The sequence below is a fragment of the Catharus ustulatus genome, chromosome 1 (assembly GCF_009819885.2).
Source record: "Catharus ustulatus isolate bCatUst1 chromosome 1, bCatUst1.pri.v2, whole genome shotgun sequence".
Taxonomy (NCBI): Eukaryota; Metazoa; Chordata; class Aves; order Passeriformes; family Turdidae; genus Catharus; species Catharus ustulatus.
The window spans coordinates 74,259,666-74,283,034 of NC_046221.1; the positions used below are offsets into that span (position 1 = coordinate 74,259,666).

A 23,369-nucleotide genomic window follows, 5' to 3' on the forward strand; every position below is an offset into this window, starting at 1 on the left:
CTGATGTACTGTGCAGATCTCTTCTGATGCAGCTGCATCCCTGACACAAGAAGGTGTGGGCTGGGCTGCTTATGGTGGTGGGGAGTTATTTGAAGAAAAGTTAGAATTCTGTGACATACTGGCTTTCCTTCCTTTAGTCCATCTGTTTGGAGTTAGTGTGACCCAAAGATAAGTGGCAGTGTTTGGTAAGGGGCAGTGGAAATGTAATCCCCCACTTACAGGAACTTTATGGCTGTAGCTCTTGGAGGAGCTGCAGGAAAAAACCCTTCATATTTTGAGGAACCTGACTCAATTTTTCCAGTGTTACAGGCTTACGTTCATGTGGTGCTGCTTCCTCTGCTGGCTGAAACTCCTTTATGTTGTCCATTGGAGAAACTCTTATCTTGTATTTTAATGGGTGGTTATGAAATGAGAACAAAAAAGGCTCATGAAATGGCAATTTTAAGAAGTGATAAGCATCTACAAATATGTCCTTTAATAAAATTATAATACTGTTGTTTTTTGAAATGAAGAGAGACACAGAGGTCCATAACTTGTACTTGTGCATTTTAAAATCAGGATATAATGCTAAATTGGAGTTTCTCAGCTCACTCCTTTAAAGGTCTCATTTTCTAGCATTCATGCTGATTTCTTTTGTGTCATTTTAAACAATATACAATAGCATTTTTCTATCTGCAAAGGCCTGTGGATTTCAGTGACCTTTACTGCTTTCTTTAGAGGGATTATGCAATCAACACATGGAAATGAAAATATTTTGTATTTTTTTCTTTTTATTAAAAGAGGTCTTATGCCTTTATTCTTACAATTGTACAACTCACACCTGTGTCTTGCACCTGCGTTGTTTATTTTGAGGAACTTGAAAGTCTGCTTGCAAAATCTGAGCTCACTTGCAAAAATCAAGCTTAAAAAAAAAATATAGGTGCATAAAACTATTGCAAGAAACTTTCATTTTAATGTTCCTCTTTTGGTTTCCCACCCCCATTAAATATATATTTATTCCAAATTTCACTGAATCGCAAAACTTACAAAGGAATTTACTCTTTTCATTTCTATTGACTAGTCAGTGCCAGAGAATTTTGTGTGCCTTTCTGAACCTATGTACAATGCACTTGCAGCTTGGTAAGATTAAAGCTCCTGAGAGTCCGCACTAAGTGCAGTCTCCTCACTAGATGGCGGTTTATTGCCCCTAATAGCAAAGAGAATACTAGAACCTTGTCACCCCTTAGTTCTGCTTCCTGATCAGGCGGGTGGTATACTGAGGAGAGCATCCATGCATCTGTTCAGGGGCATCATGGAAACAGGAGATTCAAGTAAGTTCTTTGAGCAACAACCCAAAGTGACTTGGAAGTGCTTGTAATCAGATTGTTACAGACACTTCATTGCTGCTGTATGTATGGGTTACAGTTATGCTTCATGATTTGTTTTTCTACAGGTGAATATTTTATGGTCCACATCCACAGTGAGATAACAGCTAGGAAGGCAGAATAAGCATGAACACTTGCAGGTAACTTACTCTAAAAACAAAGTTCTGAACAAACTTGTGTGTGCAGAGCATATAGTACATAAACCTTGACCTAAACTGTGCCTCGTTCAGTGGGTGATACTAGTGAACCATCAAGAAAAAAGGTGTTTATAGCTTGTGAGGAAATGAGTTTGAAGTTCTAAATACAAAGGAATTTCCTAAACACAGTGGATGTCATGGCACTGATCGTGGGCCCTGTTCTGCAAGAACACATTACTTTGGTTTTATATTTGTTGCTCGTATCTACAGATATGACCTTAAATTTTTCCAGTTTTGCGTCTGTTTATATTTGGAATCATTTTGGAGGGGAGGGGCAAGGAAATGCCTGGGATGTACTGACATGTACAGGAGAGGAAAGGAAATTACTTTTTGACAGATCTTTTCTGCTATTTCCACATGAGTAGATGGATCATGTTGTACAGGTTTGCCTATAAGGAGAGTTTAAGCAGTAAATAGTTTGCTTATTGCAAGAGGGCTGGTTATTTTCCATGTTTGTATAGCTTTTAGGTAATTCATAATTACTTCTGATAAAAATGCAGGCCATTTTTTTTTCCACTCAGTTGTATGACCCTTCATTACTTTTAGAACGATGTGAAAATTGCATCTTTGTCAATGAAGCAGTTCATTAACTCTCTAAATGTTGACTCCTGTGCTTAATGCCTACAGTTGGACATAACAACTGTCTTTTACAGTTTTTCTTTAAAATTCTGTTTTCTAAGGGAACAGCACAATTCTTCTCGGTTTAAGGATACCTCCTTCTATCTCCCTCAATTTGCACAGTATTTTAAACATCCCAGTTTTGAACATTGAAGGATTGGGAATATTTTCAGCAGGAGGAAAATAAACAATTGCTGTTAAGAGTTGGATGAGAGATGCAAAGACCAGGTGGGCTCTTTGAGGTGGATTCATTTTTTCTGGCTGCTGTGACATCTAGATAGAGGCTTTACTGACAGTATTTGATTTGAAGAAGTGCTGGTGTGACTGGCTTTGCTATGGGAGGAGGTTTAGAGCAGGGTGGGTGTCTTCACCCCAGTGCCTTGGGGAATTGTCTGTAGTGACACTTGCCAGCCATGCAGGTGAGCGCTGTAGCTGTTCTGTGTGTGTAGGGCAAGCTAAAAATAAACACAAAAGAACTGGTCTCCTAATTGCTGGGTCAGTCTTTTGTTGGTGATGCTGTCTTAAAGCAGTGAAAGCCAGTGTTACTTCAGCCCTGTCCTGTGTTGGGAGGAGTGCAGGAGAGTGGTGAGAGGTGGCAAGATGCTGGCACTTCGGCATGCACAGGGTGGGAAAGACACTCCACCTGCCCTGTGGGAGCTCTCCCCTGGGTCAGGGGGCGAGTAATGAGCTCAGTGCTTTGGGTATGCTGCTGCCCCTTTCTTGCTTCTGGAAAGAACTGCACAAGGTGCATCTCAGCATGCTGGTGCATCCCATCCAGCACCAAGGTAAAAGCTGGGACTGGCAGCACTTCTCCCTGCTGTTTGGGAGAGGGAAGGTGGAGACGATCATCCCAAACCAAACCTCCTGAAGGGTGCTAAAGTGGTTGTGGGACAGCCAAGCCAAACTGGCTTCCTTGGTCCCATGAGCCCTGGTGCTTAATGGTTTATATTCTGGAGTGCCACCTGCTGGCACTTCTCTCTTTGCTTGCTCTTTTCTAGAGGCAGCTGCTCCAGAAGATGAGAACACAGAGCAAAGAAACCCTGAATGTTAATAATAGGAATAACAGTACTAATTATTTGTATTGATCTTTACATTATTTTTTTAATCATTGTGGCACTTAAGGATCCTGTTTATTGGCAAAGAACACGCTCTGGCAGGTGTTCTGTAAACTTGGCATGAAAGAAACTGGCAGAGGCTTCATGGCTTAAAAAATAGAGAGTACAGTGTGAAGGAGTAGTTTAAAAAATAGAAAATTATTTTTCCAATCCATGCTGTTATTTGGCAAAATATGAAGCATTTTTAAAAATTGATGGCTTGCTTTATGGCAAAACCCCCCCAAAGCAGTAGCCATTCCATTGAAAGACCACCTGACAGTGAAAGCACATAAGCAAAAGTTAAGAAAACACTGACTCAACTCTAAAAAGCAAAAATTACGTCAGCAAAGTAGTTATTGAAACCTTTTGGCTGTAATGCAAGAGATATTGTAGTTTGTCACAAAGCAGATCTGGGTCCAGAACTGAATTTTTTTCATCCTAACCAAGAACTTGTTTGGGCAGTATAAAAGAGGCAGTTTTTGATTCTGTTTTTAACACTGATTTTCCATTTGTGGGTCAAAGCCTAAATGGGTGTTAAGTCAGTGTGGTGCCTTGGGCATCAGTTTGGTTATGTGCACTGGCGTTGCCAGTGTTCAGTGTGCCACTGAAGACACAGGTAAAATACTACAAGAGAAATGAGGTAAAGAACTCAACTGAGTGGAATATGGTCCTATCTTGCAGATATGCATAAAGCTGTGTGTATTCGCACCATGTCTTAAAATAATCCCATCCAGTGCAGCACTCTCTAGACTTTTTGTCTTCCCTTCCTTAGTGAGCTGTCCCTCAGGCACCTCTTTGGTTCCTAACTGCTATTCTGTGTGGTGTTGCATGGAATCGAATCACAGAATTCTTTAGGTTGGAAGAAGCCTTTAATGTCATTGAGTTCCACCATTAAGTCAGCATTGCCATGTTCACCCTAAAGCATGTCCCCAGGTGCCATATTTCCACATCTTTTAAATACCTTCAGGCACAGTGACTTCACCACTTCTCTGGGCAGCTTGTTTCAATGCTTGACAATCCTTTTTGTGAATAAATTTTTTCTAACATCTCATCTAAGCCTCTGCTGGTACAGGTTGAGGCATCTTGTTCTGTCACTTGTTACTTGGGAGAAGAGTTCGACCTCACCAAAACCTCCTTTCAGGCAATTTTGGAGAGTGATAAAGTCTCCCCTGAGCCTCTTTCTCTGCAGGCTAAACACCCCCCAGCTCCCTCAGATGGTTCTCATCAGACTCATGCTACACGCCCTTCACCAGCTCTGCTACCTTTGCCTGGACATGCTTCAGCCTCTCAATGTTCCTCTGGTACTGAGGGGACCAAAACTGAACATTATATTCAAGGTGAAATACATGTTGGAAATACATGGTAAGGCTTCTCTGATGTAAGGCCTCAGAAGTAGTTAACGATCTTGGGATGTATATGCTGGAGAACATTGGGATGAGTGTGGCTTTTTTTTTAAAAACATCCGTGAATGACCTGCCTTTTTTGCTGTAAGAACCTTCAGATCCTTTGCAAGAAACACTTGTAAAAATCAACAATCCTATTGACCACATAGTCCTCTTCAGATTTTGGTCACATCGTGAAACATAACTTGTATGTTGAAAATGGTGTGTGTTGTGATTTTATTTTAAGCCAACAATCAAAAAAACTGAATAACAACTGTTGAAAACACACTTCCATAAAAATACAGCTAATATTTTCAGTGTATCTCATTTGTGTTTGTTAGTCTAAGAAAGCAGAAAAAGTCATGCTGTATCACTAGACTTAAACATTCCACATTCAGTGCTGGAGCAGTGGGAGACACTTCTGGCTCAGCCAGTGGCTCACCATATCAGAAGAAAAATTATTCCAGAGTCAGTACAAAAAGCTTTGTTTGCCCTTTACATTACCTTTTTATAAATTTCTTCTGAAAGAAGACAGTCAAATTGAAATGGAAGTTGAAATGAGCTGACGGTGATGGAAATTTCCATTTTTGCTGAAGGAGAAAGTATTTGCATAATTTGATCTGAAACTGCCAATGAATTTGTTCACCTCAAAATTTCATTTCTTGAGTTAGCTCTCACTCTCATGCAGAAATCACGAGACTGGCCTGCAAATCAGAGACTAAAGTTTAGGGGTCCTACCTGACTGGGATCTGAAGTTTGTCTTTTCAGGCTTTCTTCAGATGAACAGGACTAGCAGCCTTCTTTTTACAGAATATTGACTTGATTGTCCTTACTCCTGTGAGCCTAGGCCTCACTGTGGCCATAGACTATGAGGATTGTGATGGTGTGTTGAGAATTAGCAGCATTATGCTAGTTTCCTTGTCAAAGTTTGTTACATTGCAAGAACTGCAGAGCCAAGCACAAAATTAAGAGGTGTGAAGCAGTTTGCTTCACTTAGATTGTTTTGCTCTAATGTGGTGTTAACACAGTTCTCCTGAGCATTTGCACTCCTTCATACAGCAAAAATGCTGTAAACTGTTAGTTTAAGTGCTGCCAAATGGAGGGTATTTTGACACCAGGATGTTTCAAAAGCATATTTTGACTGGCAGAAGTATGATGGGCGATGTCTGACCTAAACAATGAAAATTCAATGAAAGAAAGCTTGGCAGGTCTGATAAACTTCATGCAGCTACAGGAGTGGCTCTTGGAATTGAGTACCATATCTGTGAAGGAAAGCAGCAGTAGGTTTCACATAATGTGGGCAGGAATAGTTCATCTTCCCATGCCCGAGGATTTGAGCAGCCTCTTGCCAGTCCCCACCACAGCATGCCTGCCACAACAGAAGGGGTAGCAGCTCTGAGCTCAGTACCACAGAGCTGTAATTTATCTCAGCCCACCAGAGAGGGTTGTGGTAGTGCTAGCCTGAGTTATGATCATTACCCTTGAGAGAGAGCACTTCTTTTTTCAGCTGCAAGACTCCTTCTGTCTGAAAACAGTGCTGGTTCATACGATTGAGTGACTGGGTGCAAATCCCCTCACTCTGTTCTAGGCTTCATTTTAGAAGTCCATCCTTGGGAGTCTTGTTTCTGTCATGGGCATGGCAATGCTCATGTCCATGGGCATGGAGAGAGCCAGGGGCATTTCCTGGAGTTAGTTTGTTGTCTCACCACTAACCTGCAGTTTCAGCTGGTGTGGAGCTGGTTGGGATAGCTGATGTGTAACCAGTTTGTTTAGTTGCAGCTGTTTTGGGAAGGTTACCATTGTGTTTCTTCAGATCACACCTTTTCAGCGTGGCATAGGGGAAGCAAAGGTGTCAGCACTTGGAAATTACCTTGCTCTGCCTGTGGCTTCTGCCACTGGGTTCTGTATTGGTGGTGTTGATGGATCGTGTGTTAAGTATGTAAATGTGCAACTGACCTCAAGAGCATGTGTCATCCATCCCATTAACTTCCCTGGCTAACATCAGGTCATGTGTTTCATGACTTGTCTGAACTGGAGCTTGTGGAGTGTATAGTCACAGGTAGAAACCTGTAGTTTGGAAAAGCATTGGAAGTACAGTAATTTCACAATTATAAGCTGCACCGTTTTGATTAAAATTGTGATTCCAACCCAGAAATGCGGCTTACACTCAGGAGTGGCCAATATATGAAAAAAGTTCTGAAATTTCCAAACCCAGAAGTGCAAGCCGAGGTGCAGAGCTGAACACCTGCCAGTAAAACCCAGGATTTCGCGATCGTTACAGATTGGTTACTCTGTTGCGTGGCAGGTGGAGGCGGGCTCTGTGCCGGCAGCACTGGGGAGGGGGTGGAGGCAGGGGGCTCCATCTCCGCCTGCTGCCACAGGTGCCGGCAGGCTCCCACCAGCACTGTGGGGCAGTGCCGGGCTGGGGGCGAGTGAGCCCAGCGGCAGCTGCGGCCAGCCCTGAGCGGCCCCGCTGAGCGGCAGCACCGAGCTGGGCTACCTGGCCCTGTCGGCAGCCCCAGGCGGGCCGAGCCCGCCCGGCCCCGAGCCGAGCCAGTAAACCCTGCGATCCTGCGATTCAGTTACTAATTCGTTACTTTGTTGCACGCGGGTCCTCGCTGTGAACGAGAGTGCGGCTTATAATCAGGTGCGGCTTATATATGGACAAAGACCTAAACATTGCTGACACCTGGAGGTGCAACTTGTAATCAGATGTGGCTTGTAATCGTGAAATTACTGTAATTATTTAAGCAGTATAGCCTGCTACATCTCTTTGGAGGATTTTATTGGTCTAAAGACAGAGATAAATCATGAAATAGGAAATAATCAATATTATGCAGTAAAGGTTTGATCTAACATTGCTTGTGATCCATATTTGCAGTGAGAGTTGGACTATTCCCAAAATCCAGGAAGCGAGCGTGGTATTAATATTACAAGTTGACAGAATGTTACAGGGTGCATGATCAGTTTCAGTTCCAGTTCCTTTTGGTGTAATCTGCAAGCCTGAATGACCAGTGCTGTGACCTGGAGTAGCTGTAGTGCTTATCAGAGGGCAAAACTTCATGAAGATCATGATTTGTCTGCATTACAAAATGACAGAGCTGTTGACCTTGAGGAGGTATATTAGCTGGCTGTCTTCCCTTCTCTTCTGAAGATAAACTCCTGGAAGTGGTGGTTTGGCGTTGGCACAAGCTGTTAGGCATTCTCTGTTGATAAGCAGGGGGCTTTGATCCTTTGCGCTGCTCGCTTAAAGGATTGAAGGAGCCAGGCAAAAAAGATGAACAAAGCTCCCTGTGCCCTTCTAATCTCTTTCAGACCTTATTCTACCAATTATGGTGTATGAAAGAAGAGAATTTCCTTACTTATTGTTGTGGGGCTTTTAACAATATATTTTCCAATTTCTTAATTCTATCTATTTCAATGTAAAAAGATGTATTGCTTGGACTCCCCTAGGTCTGTTGTGCTTTCCCCCACACTTTTTCTGAAGCAAAAAAAAGGAAACAACCCTTTCCTGCACTTGAAGAAAACCCAGGCCATCCCAGACCTTGAGTGCAGCCAGGAGGAGGTGGGTCACATAGTTACATCCTTGGGGAAGCTGTGCTGGGTGAGTGCAGAGAGCTGAAACCATGTTAAGCAGGTAGAGGCACAGATCAGTCATAGCAATTAAAACTGTCATTTGAAGGGCTTTTGTTTCCTGAGGTAAGTGTGAAATCAAGTTTGCAGTTTTTGCATTGTATAGACAGTGTATGAATATGTGAGCATTGATTCCTTTCCTTACTGTTTGGGCCCATAGGCAGGTAGATTTTATCCTAGTTTTATCAAAATCCATGCAATGACCTTGGAGAGCTGTAGCACTTTCTCCTGTAATTATAGACTAGTGTCTTAATAGACTCAGTCACCCACTGACCTGTATCAGTAAGAAAAGTCTGCATTTGAGCTTTATTTAATTTTTTTTTAATGATGTATTTTATAAGTCTAATACCAGATCCTCAGGGGAGGGAGGAAATAATCTTTTAATTAAGTTTCTATTTAGGTATCAGGCAAATTCTATCAATGGCAGATGAAGCATAAAGCTCTAATGAGAGAGTAAAATTTGTAATTTAAGTGATCAGGTGCTTCATGCCTCTCAGCAGTTTGAATGCCACAGTAGTATGTCATATTGTGAAAATCACTTAGAAAAAGGATGTTACATTGCTTTTGAAAGATGTTACTGAGTGTGAGTTTAGCACTTCCATATTTTGTGGGATTTTGCCCTCAGTGACTTAACTTGTGACTTACTATAAGTTAGGCAGCAGTTTCTAAATCTCTTTGCTAGCTGCCTAACCACTTGCCCCTTATGTCCTGGTCATAAATAGTTACCGGTGCTGCTTTTATTCAGGACTGAGAGGTAGAATTCTTCTCCTACCACACCTTCCACTGCCGTTTTTCACAATGTTAGTTTGAATGGCAAATGGAGCTCTCACTTGATAGTGGAAAAACCTGGCTTTTTATTGGTCTTCTCCTGGGGTTTAGAAGTGAGTTCAGACATAATGAAGAGCAGCCAACACAACTGAGGAAGGTGCTAATGGCCTTGCAAGCATTGTGCTCAGAGTGGGCTGTAGAAACGAGCACCATCCCCTGGGATGCTGTGAATGCTGAGGATTCTGCTTATTTTTAAAATGCGAGGAACTTTTTTATATACTGAGCTGGAAGATTTTCAGATATAATATGTTTTAGGACCACAGCCAAGTCTTTCATCCTGCAAGTGCACCCCTCATGGAGAGAAGGGAAACTTGGAACAGCAGGAATGGTGAGAAGGACCATCACACTCCTTTTAGCAGGGCAGAGCTGCACCTGGGGGTGCTCTGCCAGCATGGAGGGGAACTAGGAGATTTAGAGAGCCATAGCTCTGGGACAGCTTGACAATTGACCTTGGCAAAAACTTGCAGGCATATCAGAGTTGGGCTGTGAGGAGCAGATCATGCTCCTACCTACCACCTGGCATCACCTGTGCAGAGGGCTGCTGAGAGGCAGGAAAGCTGTCCACTCTCTGTCTCTGCCTGTCTGAAATGGACATATTTCTGTGTAATATTTTAATTTCAGATAATGTTTTTCACTTGTGCCTCATGTGAAACTGTCTGATGAGCATATCACAAAGAACAGCTGTACTGTTCTGCCTCAGCACGACAAAATGTTTGCTGACCTGGCACGTTGCAGGTGATTAGTAGTGTTTGCTGTTGGAACAAAGTGCAGCTTATCCTGGTCATATTTGACCAAAATAAGGTCTTTGGAGGCAGGGAATGTGGACATGTCAAAGTTTGCAGATAAAAAGAGGGAGCAGCACAGCTGGTGATGTGAGATGGAACACGGAGCAGCATGTGAGTCTCTCTATGTTTTCTCTAAACACCAAAGGCTAGTGTTTTCACCTGATCTGTTTTTGCTCCAAACCCATAAATGTCTACGTCTCATTACATACCTGTAGGTGACCTTTCTGCCTCTGTCTCCTCTTCCTAGGGCTGACTGGTGACAATTTCCAAGGTAAATGCTGTGGCATGATACCTTGCAACTAAGCTCTTTTTTTTGTGATCCACCAATGATTTCTCAGCTACCTGAGAGGCAGGACAGACTGGTGTTCTGTCCGATGTGTACTGTCAGGATCATCCAAAGCAAGTTCACTTGCCATCAGCATGTATCCCCTGGTGCTGGGTCACAGGATATTACAGACTTATATATCACAGTTTCACTCAGATTTATTTTTTGTGGCATTATGCATCCAGGACTGTGTATATCAAGATGCTCATCTTGGCAAGGGACTGAACTAAAGCTAAAAGAGCAGTGACAGCTTGCACTGGCTAAGACTTTGGCTAAATTAAAATACTTTCCTTCTGCAATATTTCTGTGCAATTGTGAATAATGAAATGGAAAGGATGGTGGGTGTAGGCTGCCTGGCTTACAGGAAGGTTCCTGGAAAACAGGTCATTCTGGAGAGAAGAATGAATTGGCTTGGTTATTTTACTGTTAGCTTTATGTCCCTCAAAATGCATATAGTCTCTCAGTTGTAATCTGCATGGTGGATGAACTATGCCTGTGGAGATACCTAACTTCTGGGGCACAGGCTCTCAGCTATTATGTTTAATGAAACCCCACCCTACCCCCAAATCCCAGGCATACCATGGGGATGCTGCCAGTTGAAAGAAGTGGGGAAAAATGTGTAGGTTTCTGAGCTTTGTTGCAGACAAGAATATGTCACCTCTGCCCCGTGGCTTGTGAGGTGAAAAGTAGAGTTATGATGAAATTGTTCTGGAACTTTGAGGCAATCTGGGTGGTGCTTGCATGACCTTGGACCAACTGCTTTGTCTCTCAGCGCTTCTTTTCTTAGATGATGAAAGAATATAATGATGATAATACTTGTCTCTTAACAAGGGTGTTGTGATGAATAAATTAATTGTTCGTTGTGCTGTTCTCAGTTACTATGGTAATTAGTGCTACAGAACAGCCTAAAAATAAATAAGATCATTTAGTGAAGGATATTCAGGGGAAATCAGGTAGGACATCCTGGGCAATTGCAGCAGCCCGAGTGTGTTTGTCCAAACGTGAATTTGAGGAAAAAGTTCACTGATGCTGAATTTTTGTAGCAGAAAGGTTTCCAATTATCTTTTTGGAAGTGACTCCAGCACACATTTCCTTCCGTATCTGTGGGCACATGATTCTTGCAATTAGTTCTTCTATTGAGAACAGCAGTCCGTCCTCACCCCATTTCCATTACAGCCTAAGGGCACCTGAAACGAACCATTCTTTCTTCTTCATAAATCATACATAGTCAGTAATACTGCCAAAGAATTGTTAATGTGTTTGCGGAGTTTACATAATGAACCTTTCTCGGTAAAGGTGAAATATTGTCGATGCACTGCCTTGCTGAAATTCTGCTATAACCTTGCTGTATGGCAAGTAGACTGCCTAAATCCATGTGTAAGCCTGTGCAAAGTTTTTGAGGCTTTCTCTCAGTGCTCAGTTAACTACATCAGCATGCCCCGAGCTAGCCTTTTAAAATGGTATATGATGTTTAATCATCTGTGAATTGTATTGGATTCCACAGGCATCACGGAAGTATATTTTTGGGGTTTTCAAGTTAATATAATTTTGGGCCCTAGTAAGATAGGAAGTGTGTCTTAAGGTAATTCTGAGTCCTTCAGTGAAGGTGTCACTCCTTCAATGAAGGTGTCACCCCTTCAAGGCCATGGTTTCCATTGCTTAATATCCCAGGAGCTATCCTTACGTGGGAAAATTACTGTGTTGCTAGGCAAGGACTTGCCATTTATGACTGTGTTCTCTGAATTCTGTATAGCTCTGGGTTTGGATGTTCAGTGTCTTCCTTTGCACTGGGTTCTTTTCTGACCTGGCCAGTTGGGGACCGGTTTGTAGTTAGTGTTTGTGCAGAGCAAACCTGTGCTTTCTTCCTCTCAGTGTCACAGCTACAGCAACCTTCATCTGCTCACCTCCCACAGCACCTCCCCACATTGTGTTGGGAAGATGCCAGCGGTAAGAGCAACAAATGCCTCTTCTGCTTCTTTGGGAGTAGGAAGCTGATGCCTTGGCATTCCTGGCCTCCTTCTCACCCAGACAAAGAGAACTTGGGTCATTGCTTCGGTCTTCAGTGATGTACTGGCAGATAGTGTGACTGACAGCTGAAATACTTGCTTTATTCTTCAGAGGTTTACTGCTCTTGAGTCATACAATTTGAAAAACTCATGGCTTGTGCAGAGGGCAGCCTAAATCTGCAAGGAGGACTTTTGTGCTGTGGTCTCAGCCACCTGGCAGCTGCAGGGGTCATCAGGTTTGCAGGTTTCTTCCTGGCTCTCTGTAACTGCTTGTGAATTCCTCTCCTTGCCAGCCAGCAGCAACCCTGTGTATATTGGGCAGATGTACAGAAAGGGAGAGTGCAGGGCAGGCAGAGAGGCTTCTTTTCGTGGCCTGTCTCTCCTTGCTTCCTTTGCTCCTGCTGCACCTTTCTGACACATGAGTTTTGGAGCTTGTGGATTTTCCTTTCCAGTTAGTTATTATTTGTGTTACAAGTTAGATGTTGTTGTTGTTTCCAGTTGCTGTCAGGTTTGTGCCAGGCAGTCACTACTTGTAGCTTTCATTGCTCTGTGTGTGTGGTTTCACTGTCATAGTACCCAGTCCTCGTTCCACATATATGCCCCTATTGACACATACATGTGCTATTGCTTTTGCAGAGACCTGTGGATATCCCTGAAGTGTTTTCTGCTTTTTCTCCCCCCTCTTGTTTTCCTCTGTCAACAGTCCCCTTGGGTGTCATTGTGTGATGAGCGCAAATGACACAGCAATGGTTTTGGCTGATAGTTGACGCAAGCTGTGCCCTCATGTGCAGTCCTGGCTGCCTTTCTGTCTTAGTGCTTGAAGCACAAAGGAGCCTAGTCTGAGTAAGCCTTGAATGAACTGTTCACCTGTGACAGCTGGTGTGAGGGTGCACTGAGCACAAACTAAAGAGCTTGGTCTCCTGTCCAAGAGGAAAGCTACTCCTCTTGGCATAGTTGTTAATGTGAAGTGGTAGAAGAGTACTGAGGGCTCCCGTGGATTTTTCCTTCTTACGTAGGTAGTGCAAATTTTATTTCAAATAGTTTCTTGCTGTAGATGATGGCTCGACTTTCTTTTTTCCAGGGATTGAGCTGTAGCAGAGTGCAAGAGAGTTGCATGGTTGGAAATAAAGTTGCATTGCACCTGTGAAGCTGCTTGTCCAACCTTTGAACAAGGCAGTGTCAGCAAAGGCCAAGGGGTTAGGTGGCTATGGCTACTCTTTAACTTGTCTTTAGTTATGTTCTGAAGGAATCATACTAACCTCTCTGCTTACTGGTCATTATTGCTGATCCATACTTCTGATTATTAGTATTTGAGATGCTTTGGGAAAATATGAACAGTTTTTGTCATGTACGTAGTAAGCCCAGTCCTGACCTTGCAGAAATACTGATTTACATCTGCAGGAGGAGTACCTCCACTCTGTCCTTGGGCAGAGTAGCCACAGGACAGAGGGAAATGGTTTTAAAGTGAGAGTAGATTTAGGTTAGATATTAGGAAAAAGTTCTTTACTGTGAGGGTGGTGAGGCACTGAACAGGTTGCCCAGAGTAGCTGTGGATGCCCCATCCCTGGAAGTGTTCAAGACCAGGCTGGATGGAGCTCTGATAGCCTAGTCTACTGGAAGGTGTCCTTGCCCACAGCAGGCACGTTGGAACCAGATGATCCTTGAGGCTCTTCTATCATTTTATGATGAGCCTTAATTTCTGAATTTTTAGGCATTGGGAATTTTTCTTGTAATAACACTGCAGTATTGTTATACTTGAGGGGTTTTTTTTTTTTAGATTTGCAGATAAAGCAGGCAAGAGTTGTGTCTTGTAATGTCTGAGCTCAACTTTGACTTCGACAGTCTGTAACAGCAGATTTTGAATGCATACTTCTGTGCAAAATTCAAATCTGCTGGGTTGCTTGTGGTTGAAAACTGGATCTGCTGTCTTCAGTGATGCTTTTCTGAGTTTCTGTAACTAATTTCTATTCTGGCTGTTGTCTCTTAATATTTTTTTTTTCAGCCAGAAATTGCCCAGCATCATGGATATCTCTCTTTCATTTTTCACTCTCAACTGCATCCCAGTCTATTATCATGTCAGCTCCTTTCTTGATAGTCTTCCTTTGCGTGTGCCTGTACCATAGGGATATAGAGATAGTAATGGATGAGGAAATAAGGAAGATAAAACCACTCCTCATTTTCTTCCACTTTCCCTTGGTGTGGCCTGCACACAGGCAGCAGATGTGTACCCCTTTCTGCAGCAGTGTTTGGCTTCCCAGCACACGGAATATCTGTTGATGCTTTTGTGTAGCATGGCAGTGGTGTGGAGCAGGTATCCTATGGACTTCGTGATGGTGGGAGTCTCTCTCAACAGTGGCCTCTGTGCCACATTAAGATAAAGCATCCTGAAAGTGCTGGTGGACAGTGTGTGCCACTTCCCCCTGCAGCCATTGTATGTGTTTCAGGAGCTCCTGTCTTCTTAACTGCAATCCTTACTCCCTCCCGAGTCAGGATTATCACTGTGTGTTTGTTGAAGCATCTTGTGAGCCAAAATCCACTGCTGTTACAAAATCAGCAAGCAGGGCCAGTTCTGCCAATGTTGGTGATACCAGTCATCAGCATCTGAAGAGATGACGTGAATTTTGTTTTCCCTGTTCAAATACTGGTTACTGCCAGAAGCAGGGTACAGGACAGTGAGGTCCAGAGTGCTGTCCTGGGTTGCAAACCCCATGTCTATGCCTGCCTTCTCAAACAACAATATTCTTTATACTGATATTGCCCATTGATTAGTATGTTGCAACCTTGTTGCTATAATCTAGAGAGGAAAGCATGAAGTTATGTATAGAAAGGAAGAAGTCCTCTGAGAGCTGTGGTCCTTGGGTGTTAAGCCTAGTTTGGCAATACCTTTGCAAAAAGAGAAGATCAAAGGTCGTTCTGGAAATATTTTGGGTTTTCTTTATTCTCTGGAAGCAAATTCAGGCTGATACTTATTCAAATAGAAAGGAAGGAAGCGTAAAATGTTGTAAAACTGTCACCCCTTCATATTAATTGTGTTGGAGTGACCAAAATCAAGCAAAGCTGAACTACACACTGTGCAGGTAAACACAGATGCCATTTTTTGGGCAAAGATGTAGGTAAGAAGTGGGAAAATGGGAATTGTAAAGGGAATCCCTTTGTAAGGCTTTAGAACAAGATTAGTAACAATTTGCATTAAATTCAGTGCATTGTCTGTCTTTCTATTATTACTCTGTTTTATTTCTGTTCTTTGCAGTGTCCAGTGGTCCTTGGTCTAAACAGAGCCTTTTATCTCTGGTGAGGTTTTCATTAGTGAAAAAGTTTATGTTCAACAAGCTGCTTATGTAACTGGGCAAACAGTTAATTTGACTGAAATTGATACCGTTCCTTTTCATTATGTGCAAATGTAGATGTTGCAGTATAGTTGCTTGGTTGCTCATTCGTGCACAGGCGCAAGTTCAGGAACCTGTGGAAATGCTTCCATTTAAACATACTGCTTCTTTCCCCCACCCTTCATGCAGACTTAGCAGTTGAACCAAATAGCTAAAAATCCTCAGGGATTTAAAGGATTAAATGAGAACAATTGTTTTGGTGCAGAAAGGGCTGAAAAGTCCTGAAAATATGACAGGAGGTTGTTGCTGTGGGACCTAGCTAGTGAACAATATAGCTACCTCTGTTATGGGCATAAATATAACTGTGAGTGGTGGACTGATGGGTTGATGGGGGTTTGATTAGGAAATTAGGGGAAATTTGCTGGGGAAATCAGGAGAAAAACTCAAAGCCTGATTATAGTACTGATGACTGACCTGCAGGTTTACCATTAGGCTGTTTGGTGAAGCTAGCGGGAAGATGCTTTCTAGTGAAAGGTAACAAATTTGTTTCTCCCACCAGATGATAAAGTCAGTGCTAGTTTTCATTCTCCCTTGGCTGGACTCTTGTGTTCCCACAGACTCCTGTGAGTAACCTGTTCTTTCGTGTTTTTCTGTTTGTCTCAGGTACTGAAAGTTTCAGGCTGCAAGTTTTCCCGTGCTCTCTGTAGCTGCTGCCCGGTGCTGCTCTGAGGAGAAGCAGTGTTGGGAAGGCAGGTGCTGCCCTGAGGAGCAGTGGTGGGAAGGCTGCTGCCCCTTGCCTACGGGGTGTCAGGGCAAGGCTTATCACAAGGCCTGCTGTGCTTTCCCTGTGCCGGCTGCCATGGAGACCTTATCCCAGGACTCTCTGCTGGAGTGCCAGATTTGCTTCAACTACTACAGCCCCCGCCGGCGGCCCAAGCTGCTGGACTGCAAGCACACCTGCTGCTCCGTGTGCCTGCAGCAGATGAGGACCAGCCAGAAGGACCTGCGCTGCCCCTGGTGCCGTGGCATCACCAAGCTGCCTCCGGGGTACTCTGTGTCCCAACTGCCCGACGACCCCGAGGTGATCGCTGTCATCGCCATCCCTCACACCTCAGAGCACACCCCTGTGTTCATCAAACTGCCCAGCAATGGGTGCTACATGCTGCCCTTGCCTCTCTCCAAGGAGCGGGCGCTGCTGCCGGGAGACATTGGCTGCCGCCTCCTGCCCGGCAGCCAGCAGAAGTCCCTGACGGTGGTGACGATCCCCGCGGAGCAGCAGCCACTGCAGGGCGGCCTTCCCGCCGAGGCGGCAGCAGAGGAGCCGGACCGGAGAGGTTCTGTGAAAAGTTCCACCTGGTCGGGGGTGTGCACTGTGATCCTGGTGGCCTGCGTCCTGGTCTTCCTGCTGGGCATCGTCCTCCACAACATGTCATGCATTTCCAAGCGCTTCACGGTGATCTCCTGCGGCTGAGGCGGCGGGGGCTGTGCTCCCCCGGGGGTTGGGTCGGGTCGGTGGTGGTGGTTTTGAGCGAGACAATTCCGTGCATCTTTCCCCAGTGACTGCAGGACGCTGTGCACTGGGGCAGTGGTGCCCGCTCGGCCGCGGCCCCTGGAGGGGTGGCATCAGGCCTCTCAGCAGCCTGCGGAGAAAATCACGTCCCATGTCTGGCGGCAGTGGCACTGAGGAGGACTGCATGTGTCACCGCTACCATTTATCAAAGGGACTCTGCAACTTCACAGTGATCTTTTTTTATTGTGTTACCAGATTAAAGACCTCTATGTAGCTGGTTATACTGTGAAGTATACCATGCGGGCTCTTCTTTAAAAACACTATGTTAAAATCAAAACTGCTCCACGTAGAATTGAATGAGAACTGGCGCACAACCATATGAGGTGTTCAATACCAGTCCACACATGCATTATTTTTTAATGAGGGGAGGGAGGGAGACTTGTAAAATGGAGAAATCATTTAGCTGGTAAAGCATTTTATATGTTTTAAATGGCACATTAATTAAACCAAGTTAGGGAGTTGTACAATAGTTTTTAAAAGGAAGCATTTTACAAGCAATCATTTTCCTTCCTTGGTGTCTGTTTTTTGCCTCTGTTTTTCCCCATTTCTTTCAACTACAGGGAAGTGGCACTTCCAACATCTTTTATTTGAAGGAGGTTTCAAGAAGGGTAGGTTCCAAAGTGGGCTAGAAAGAATACCTAAAAGTGCAGTAAAAACAGTTCTGCCTAACTGGCTTTATGGGAAGGATGGCTTTGCATGGTAAACATGGGACATGCTGTTTTATCTCCAGTTTGGCAGCAGACTTCCTGATGACCTGGCCTGCATAGCCATTAGTGAAGAAATGGGTCATGAGAAGTCCTAGGAGGAGGATGTGTAACTTATCGCTCTTAATTTTCTTTTTCTGCAGGTTAGTTTTACTGAATTGTTTTTGCAGAGTTTAGACCTATTTTGCCTCCCTCTTTCCTAGGAGTTGCACCTGTGCACTAATGGGTGGTGTGACAGAGGTGTTGCTCTAAGAAAGCTTCGCCATGGAACTGAGACCAAGGACTCTTACTTGCAGTTGTCTAGTAAGAGGCAGTGACGTATCTTGGAGAAGAATCCAGGCCACCCTAACCTCTTACTGGGTGGGCCACCCCTCCTAAACTGCTGTGGCTGTCCTGGTGTCAGAATGTTTGGGTGAGCATAAGAGAGCCTCTTCCCATGTTTCAGTCTTACTAATGTTGATGATTTCATAAGTACAGATTTGAAAAACAAACACAGGGTCTCCCTCCACCTGTGACTGTCGTGAAACCCCAGTCATTTGCAGTTCACTTCTTGGGAAGAGACAAATTACTGAATGTTCACTGCAATAGCACCTTGCTCTAAGCAGTCCCATGATCTAGATAAGTAGTGCTCTGAAGTAAAATAGAGCCCAGTGTGAATTTGAGTATTTGGCAGGTGTCATCGCTGAAACTTACATGAGATTTAGGGATTGGATCAAGGGGCACATGGCATGTCTTTAATAAGACAGCAAAAACTGTTGATTTGCACTGCTTCTTTTTGTGAGTAGAAGGCATAACCTCCCTGAAGTGTGTCTACCTACTGCTCTTTCCAATTCTTGGAGATTGCTGAATGCCATATTATAACGTAGTTTCGACTATGCAGTGCCCAAGTTGGCTCCGTAGTCATCCTTGGTTTTTGGTTTTGTCGCAAAATCCAATTGTTGATTCATTATAAACATTCTCAGCTCACACTTCTGTCAGGAACATGCCTCTGATTTCATGCTGGATTTCTTTCCTTCCCTGTTTCGAAACGACCGTTTTCTTCCTTGTTTCCTGTTAACTGAAGAATAGAATATAGGGTGCTTAGTTATGATGATGTGTGTTTGGTCATGTGTGGAGAGGAACCATTGTGCTGATTTTTATCTACTGTCATGTGTATGCATAACACAGGGGGAAAAAAAAAAAGTCTTCAGATAACATACTCAATGCCTTTTTTTGTGCAAGGCCCACGTGCAGTATGCCTTGAACCTGGCTTGCAAATATTTTAACTACATGGACACCTCTCTGCAGCATGTTTCATTTGTTTGCAGTAGGGAACACCAGGTATTCCCAAATGTGTCTTGTGAATGTGCTCGTCTCTTGTTGCCAGTAGCTAGCCAGATTTCTGCTGACATCCATGTTACGCTGCTTATTGTGTAAAGGAAAGCCAGTTCACAAAAAATCCTGCCTTTTATAAGACTCTTGAAGAACTGACCAGACACAGGACTTGACCCTCTACTGCCTTATCCTGTAGCAATTGCTGGGTGTACCAGAAGCTTATGGCATAGGTGAAGGATGCATTTTGCACCAGCTCCTGCATTTGTTTATCTGAGTTACTGGTGAATGCACAAAACTGCGAGGCAGTCCAGGAGCAGGTCCTGGCGACACCGTGGTGGTAACGTTACCTCCTTCCAGCCATACCTGCCCGACTGAAGCTCTTGAGGCCGAGGATTCTCTGACATTGTAAAGAAAGGCCCTCTTCATCTCCATATGGAGAGTGAAGAATAAAAGAGGAATCAGAAATTAGGTTAAAATACCACACTGCATAACACATTATACAACAGGCAGACCTGGAGTTTATCCGGAATTAACGACGTGTTATATTAGCAGAATACCATTGTGTACTACGTAACACAGTACATTGTTTCGTTAATATGAATTTCCTGTACTTTTGTGCCTGCTGAAATGCATGTTTGACCTAATTTCTGATCCAGACATTTGCCTGCTCACAGCCTTGTGTAAGAGCAATAAGTAAAACCTCAAGATTTTTGCCTGCGTGTATGCGCATGGTGTGTATGTTCATTCCTTTTTATAAATAGGAGTTCTGGAAAAGTTTTTGTTCTGGCTTTAGACTGTGACTAGAATTTTAAATTTGCAGCTGTCATATATGTTAGATCACCTAGCTTTTTTGCTGACTTGTGTAGGAATGAACTGAATAGTTTATTGTAATGTACAGTGTTAAAATGTTTCTCAAGTATGTCAATAGTCATACTACTTTAAAAATGCAGTGCAGTCTGTCCCATTCCTTGGTTCAATACCTGGCATTAAAAAGTGATACTGCTATTTTTTAAAATTATTATTTTAAAACAACAGCCTTGTCTTTGTAATTTTTCCTTTGTGGAGAAACACATTTGGACTTGTGCCAAAATCATCAGGTTCCAGGTTAGCTTTTGTTCTCTGGTGTCCAGTAAGAAGTCACTGCCTAGTTCCACCAAAAAGAAAGACAGAAACTTACTGTGACCCAGTACTGTTTGAGAAACCAAAACTTATGCTAAAATGTGTGGGTAATTATTCAAGCACCTGCATTTTTAGAGCACATTACTCTGTATGAATGTGTATTTATTTGCTTGTTTAATAGGAAGGATGGGTGTGTTGGGGTCCAGCTTAAGTTTTTTCCTGGATGGTCCCAACTTTCATTGTTGGCTTGTGCTTTGCTGGCAAACAGACTTTAGGGTTCACTCTGTGAAGTTTTGTTTAGTGAATTTTAAAAATTCAAAATATGCAATTTTGGTATGCAGGATTTTTTTAGGAAATGTGTGTTCAGTGATTGTTCATGTTTAACCACAATGTAAAAGAGCCTGTATGTTTTGTAAACATGGAGCAGACATGAGTCCAAAGTTTCATCTTTACTAATGAAGCTCGTTCTGAATAAAACGTTAGCAGGAAAAGAATGATAGCAAGCGAATTATGGTTCGTCTGTTATTTTGCCATCAAATGAAGAGTGTGGAAGGGAATTCAGCAAAATTGCTCCATATTTCATGAGAGGGTGGCTGAAATTCATCACTCAGCGTTTAAAGGCAATGTGTAAAGTATGGGTTGTAAATAGTGAAAGGGCATTCATGTTTTAATTAGTGACGAATACAGAATTATAGCTGATGACTACTGGGCCACAAAACTTTTTTTTCTGTTTTAATAAAATAAAAATTTTAAAGTAAACACTTTGCTTAAAGGAACAAGGGATTGCTGGCCTTCACTTAAGCTTGCATTGTGCAGATGGTACACTGGTACAGTGATTCCCTCTTGCCTTGAGCCCCCTCCCTAGCCACAGGATTGCTGGAGCCGTGGGCAGCCAGCTTTTTTTGATAGTACAAATGATTTTCTGGAGTAGAGATAGTCGATATTACACACTGATTTTGTTACATTCACAGCAGGGCTGAACCAAAACCAAACAATTAATCCATGGCCTGAGCTCTTCTGTAGATGTCCCAGAACCAAAAGCTCCAGGCACCAGTCTGTCGTGTAAATTGAGCCGATCCTGTGTTCTCTGGATCTTCTCACAGCAATGCCAGGGAGCGGAGGATGTTGCTTTCTCATACTCATAACAATGGATCTGTACCCACCATCCATAGACAAACTAGCCCAGGGAATGGCTCCTGCTGGCATGAGGCACTTCCATGGGTACTGCAGGAGATGTTCACGTGTCAAGTGAGCACCTCTAGTAAGTGTTGGGGTTGAAATGCCTGCTTGTCCCAATTGCACAGAAAGTGTGGCTTGAGTTTTGTTTTTCCCAGACCTTTTCTAGGGGTGGATGGAGGGAGATGGGAGGGAAGAATGTACATGGCAGCAAATGAATCCCAGCAGCATCTGGGAGGCTGCTGTAAGATCTCCTAGCCCTGAAGGCAAAGTTTTTGTGCAAGAGCTTCAGTAGGACAAGATTGTCTGTAAATGCAGTGGATTTTAGAACACGTTAGTGACCTTTCTGGTGCTGTACAGTGTTCGTAGGCCTGACAGCTGGGCTTGCTGTGTTCTCTCTCTTTGTCACTTTACCTCTTGCATGTTCATGTCAACAAGCAAAGCTTCTTGCTTCAGTCTCAAGTTGAACAATTTTCAAGACATTTCCTAAGTTGCCCTGAGCATCTCTAATGGAAAAAATAACCTTCCAAGATCAGTGAAATTTAATGCTTAATGAATGTTCAGAAAATGCATTTTTCAAGCATTTTCCTGTGCTTCAGTATATTTTTATTGTAGTTCTAAATCCTACAATTTTTTGTGCTATTCATGTTCCTGAATATCAGAGTCACTTCAAGGGATTAGTTAAGATGCACGGGCAGAAAACATTTTCTATCCATCCTGCAGTCCCCCTTCAGATCTACCTGAGTCTGTTTTCACTTTCCTCACCCATTTCACACTGGAGCACATAAGCACTGGGATGCAATGGGAATTCATGGGCATGCATGAAGCACTGTGCATTCCCATGCTCAGGGACAGCATGCACACAACACATGCTCGTGTACAGTCAAGAGGGCTGGTAAAAGAGCCTCAGGCTCTTCTGTCTCGGGAAGGTCATGTACTTTATGGTGCTGGGATAGCTTGGTAGCATGAAGCTTTGTTATGGCTACCTGGGTTTCCTGTGGGTTGAGCTGGAACTCTCTGTTCCATGGCTGATGCCTCTTCTGGAGTTCGGGTGGGGAACCATACATCCCTCTGTTCCTCCAGGATGGAATAGCCACCCAAATGGGAACAACCAGATGCCTGGGCTTTTAGTTTATAAAGAGTTTGTAAGATCAACTGGAGTTCTTTTGAAACAGAACTGCACAGAGCACTCTTGCAGGATGGAAGGCAACATACAGACTTGGCCTAACTGGTTTGAAAGAGTGAAGAGTGGTGGAGAAACTATGGACACCTGAAAATGAGTGCATGATTAGACACTAGCCTGGAAATTCATATCTGTTTGTGCAAAAATATCTACTGGGCATTTTTGCGTTGGCCTGCTTATGTAATTTCTGTCAAATTGTGCCTCAAGAGTGTCACTGAAACTGCAGGTCTTGCTTTCTCTTCAACATCTTTGAGCTGGGAAGCAGCCTATTTCAAAAGTGCAGTTTTCTGAAAGACTTGATTGGATGTACAGAAATTTGTTAGGATACTGAATTGTCACTGAAGCTCAGGACTAAAGCTGAATAGGAATTCACTGGGGAGAAACTGGGATAAAAAAGCCAAATCTTTAATTCTCGGTATGTGCAGTTGAGTCACATTTAAAATAAAACCTTTGCATGTGTGTCTCCCAGGACAAATAATGAAGTTGATGAATTTGGTGATGCCAAACAGCTGAAGACAGGACTTAATGAACCTATTAGATATGAGAAGCTGAAAACATAAGAAGTGGCTATTTGGTACAGTTATTGCACTCAAAAGAAATAGTAGGATTAGGTTAGGGGTCTCTAGTTTTCTGGCTTGGCTTTCAAGATTAAGTTAAAAAAAACCAAGAAACAAACCTGAATTGAGAAACCTGAGTGGTTTCAGGCTGAAGGTTATTTACATTCCTGTCTTGAGAGTTAAGAAAA

General features: G+C 43.3%; 1 protein-coding gene across 3 annotated transcripts in view; it reads left to right on the top strand.

The window, feature by feature from the left end:
* Positions 1-20,773, top strand: part of RNF152 (ring finger protein 152) — a 43,510-nt gene extending 22,737 nt beyond the window's left edge. For all 3 annotated transcript variants that reach the window (XM_033073275.2, XM_033073283.1, XM_033073292.1), the window contains exon 2: positions 16,222-20,773. In XM_033073275.2, coding sequence (XP_032929166.1) covers positions 16,418-17,029 — 612 coding nt within the window. In that variant the 5' untranslated portion in view covers positions 16,222-16,417 and the 3' untranslated portion in view covers positions 17,030-20,773. The remainder of the gene's footprint in view (positions 1-16,221) is intronic.
* Positions 20,774-23,369: the final 2,596 nt, after the last annotated feature.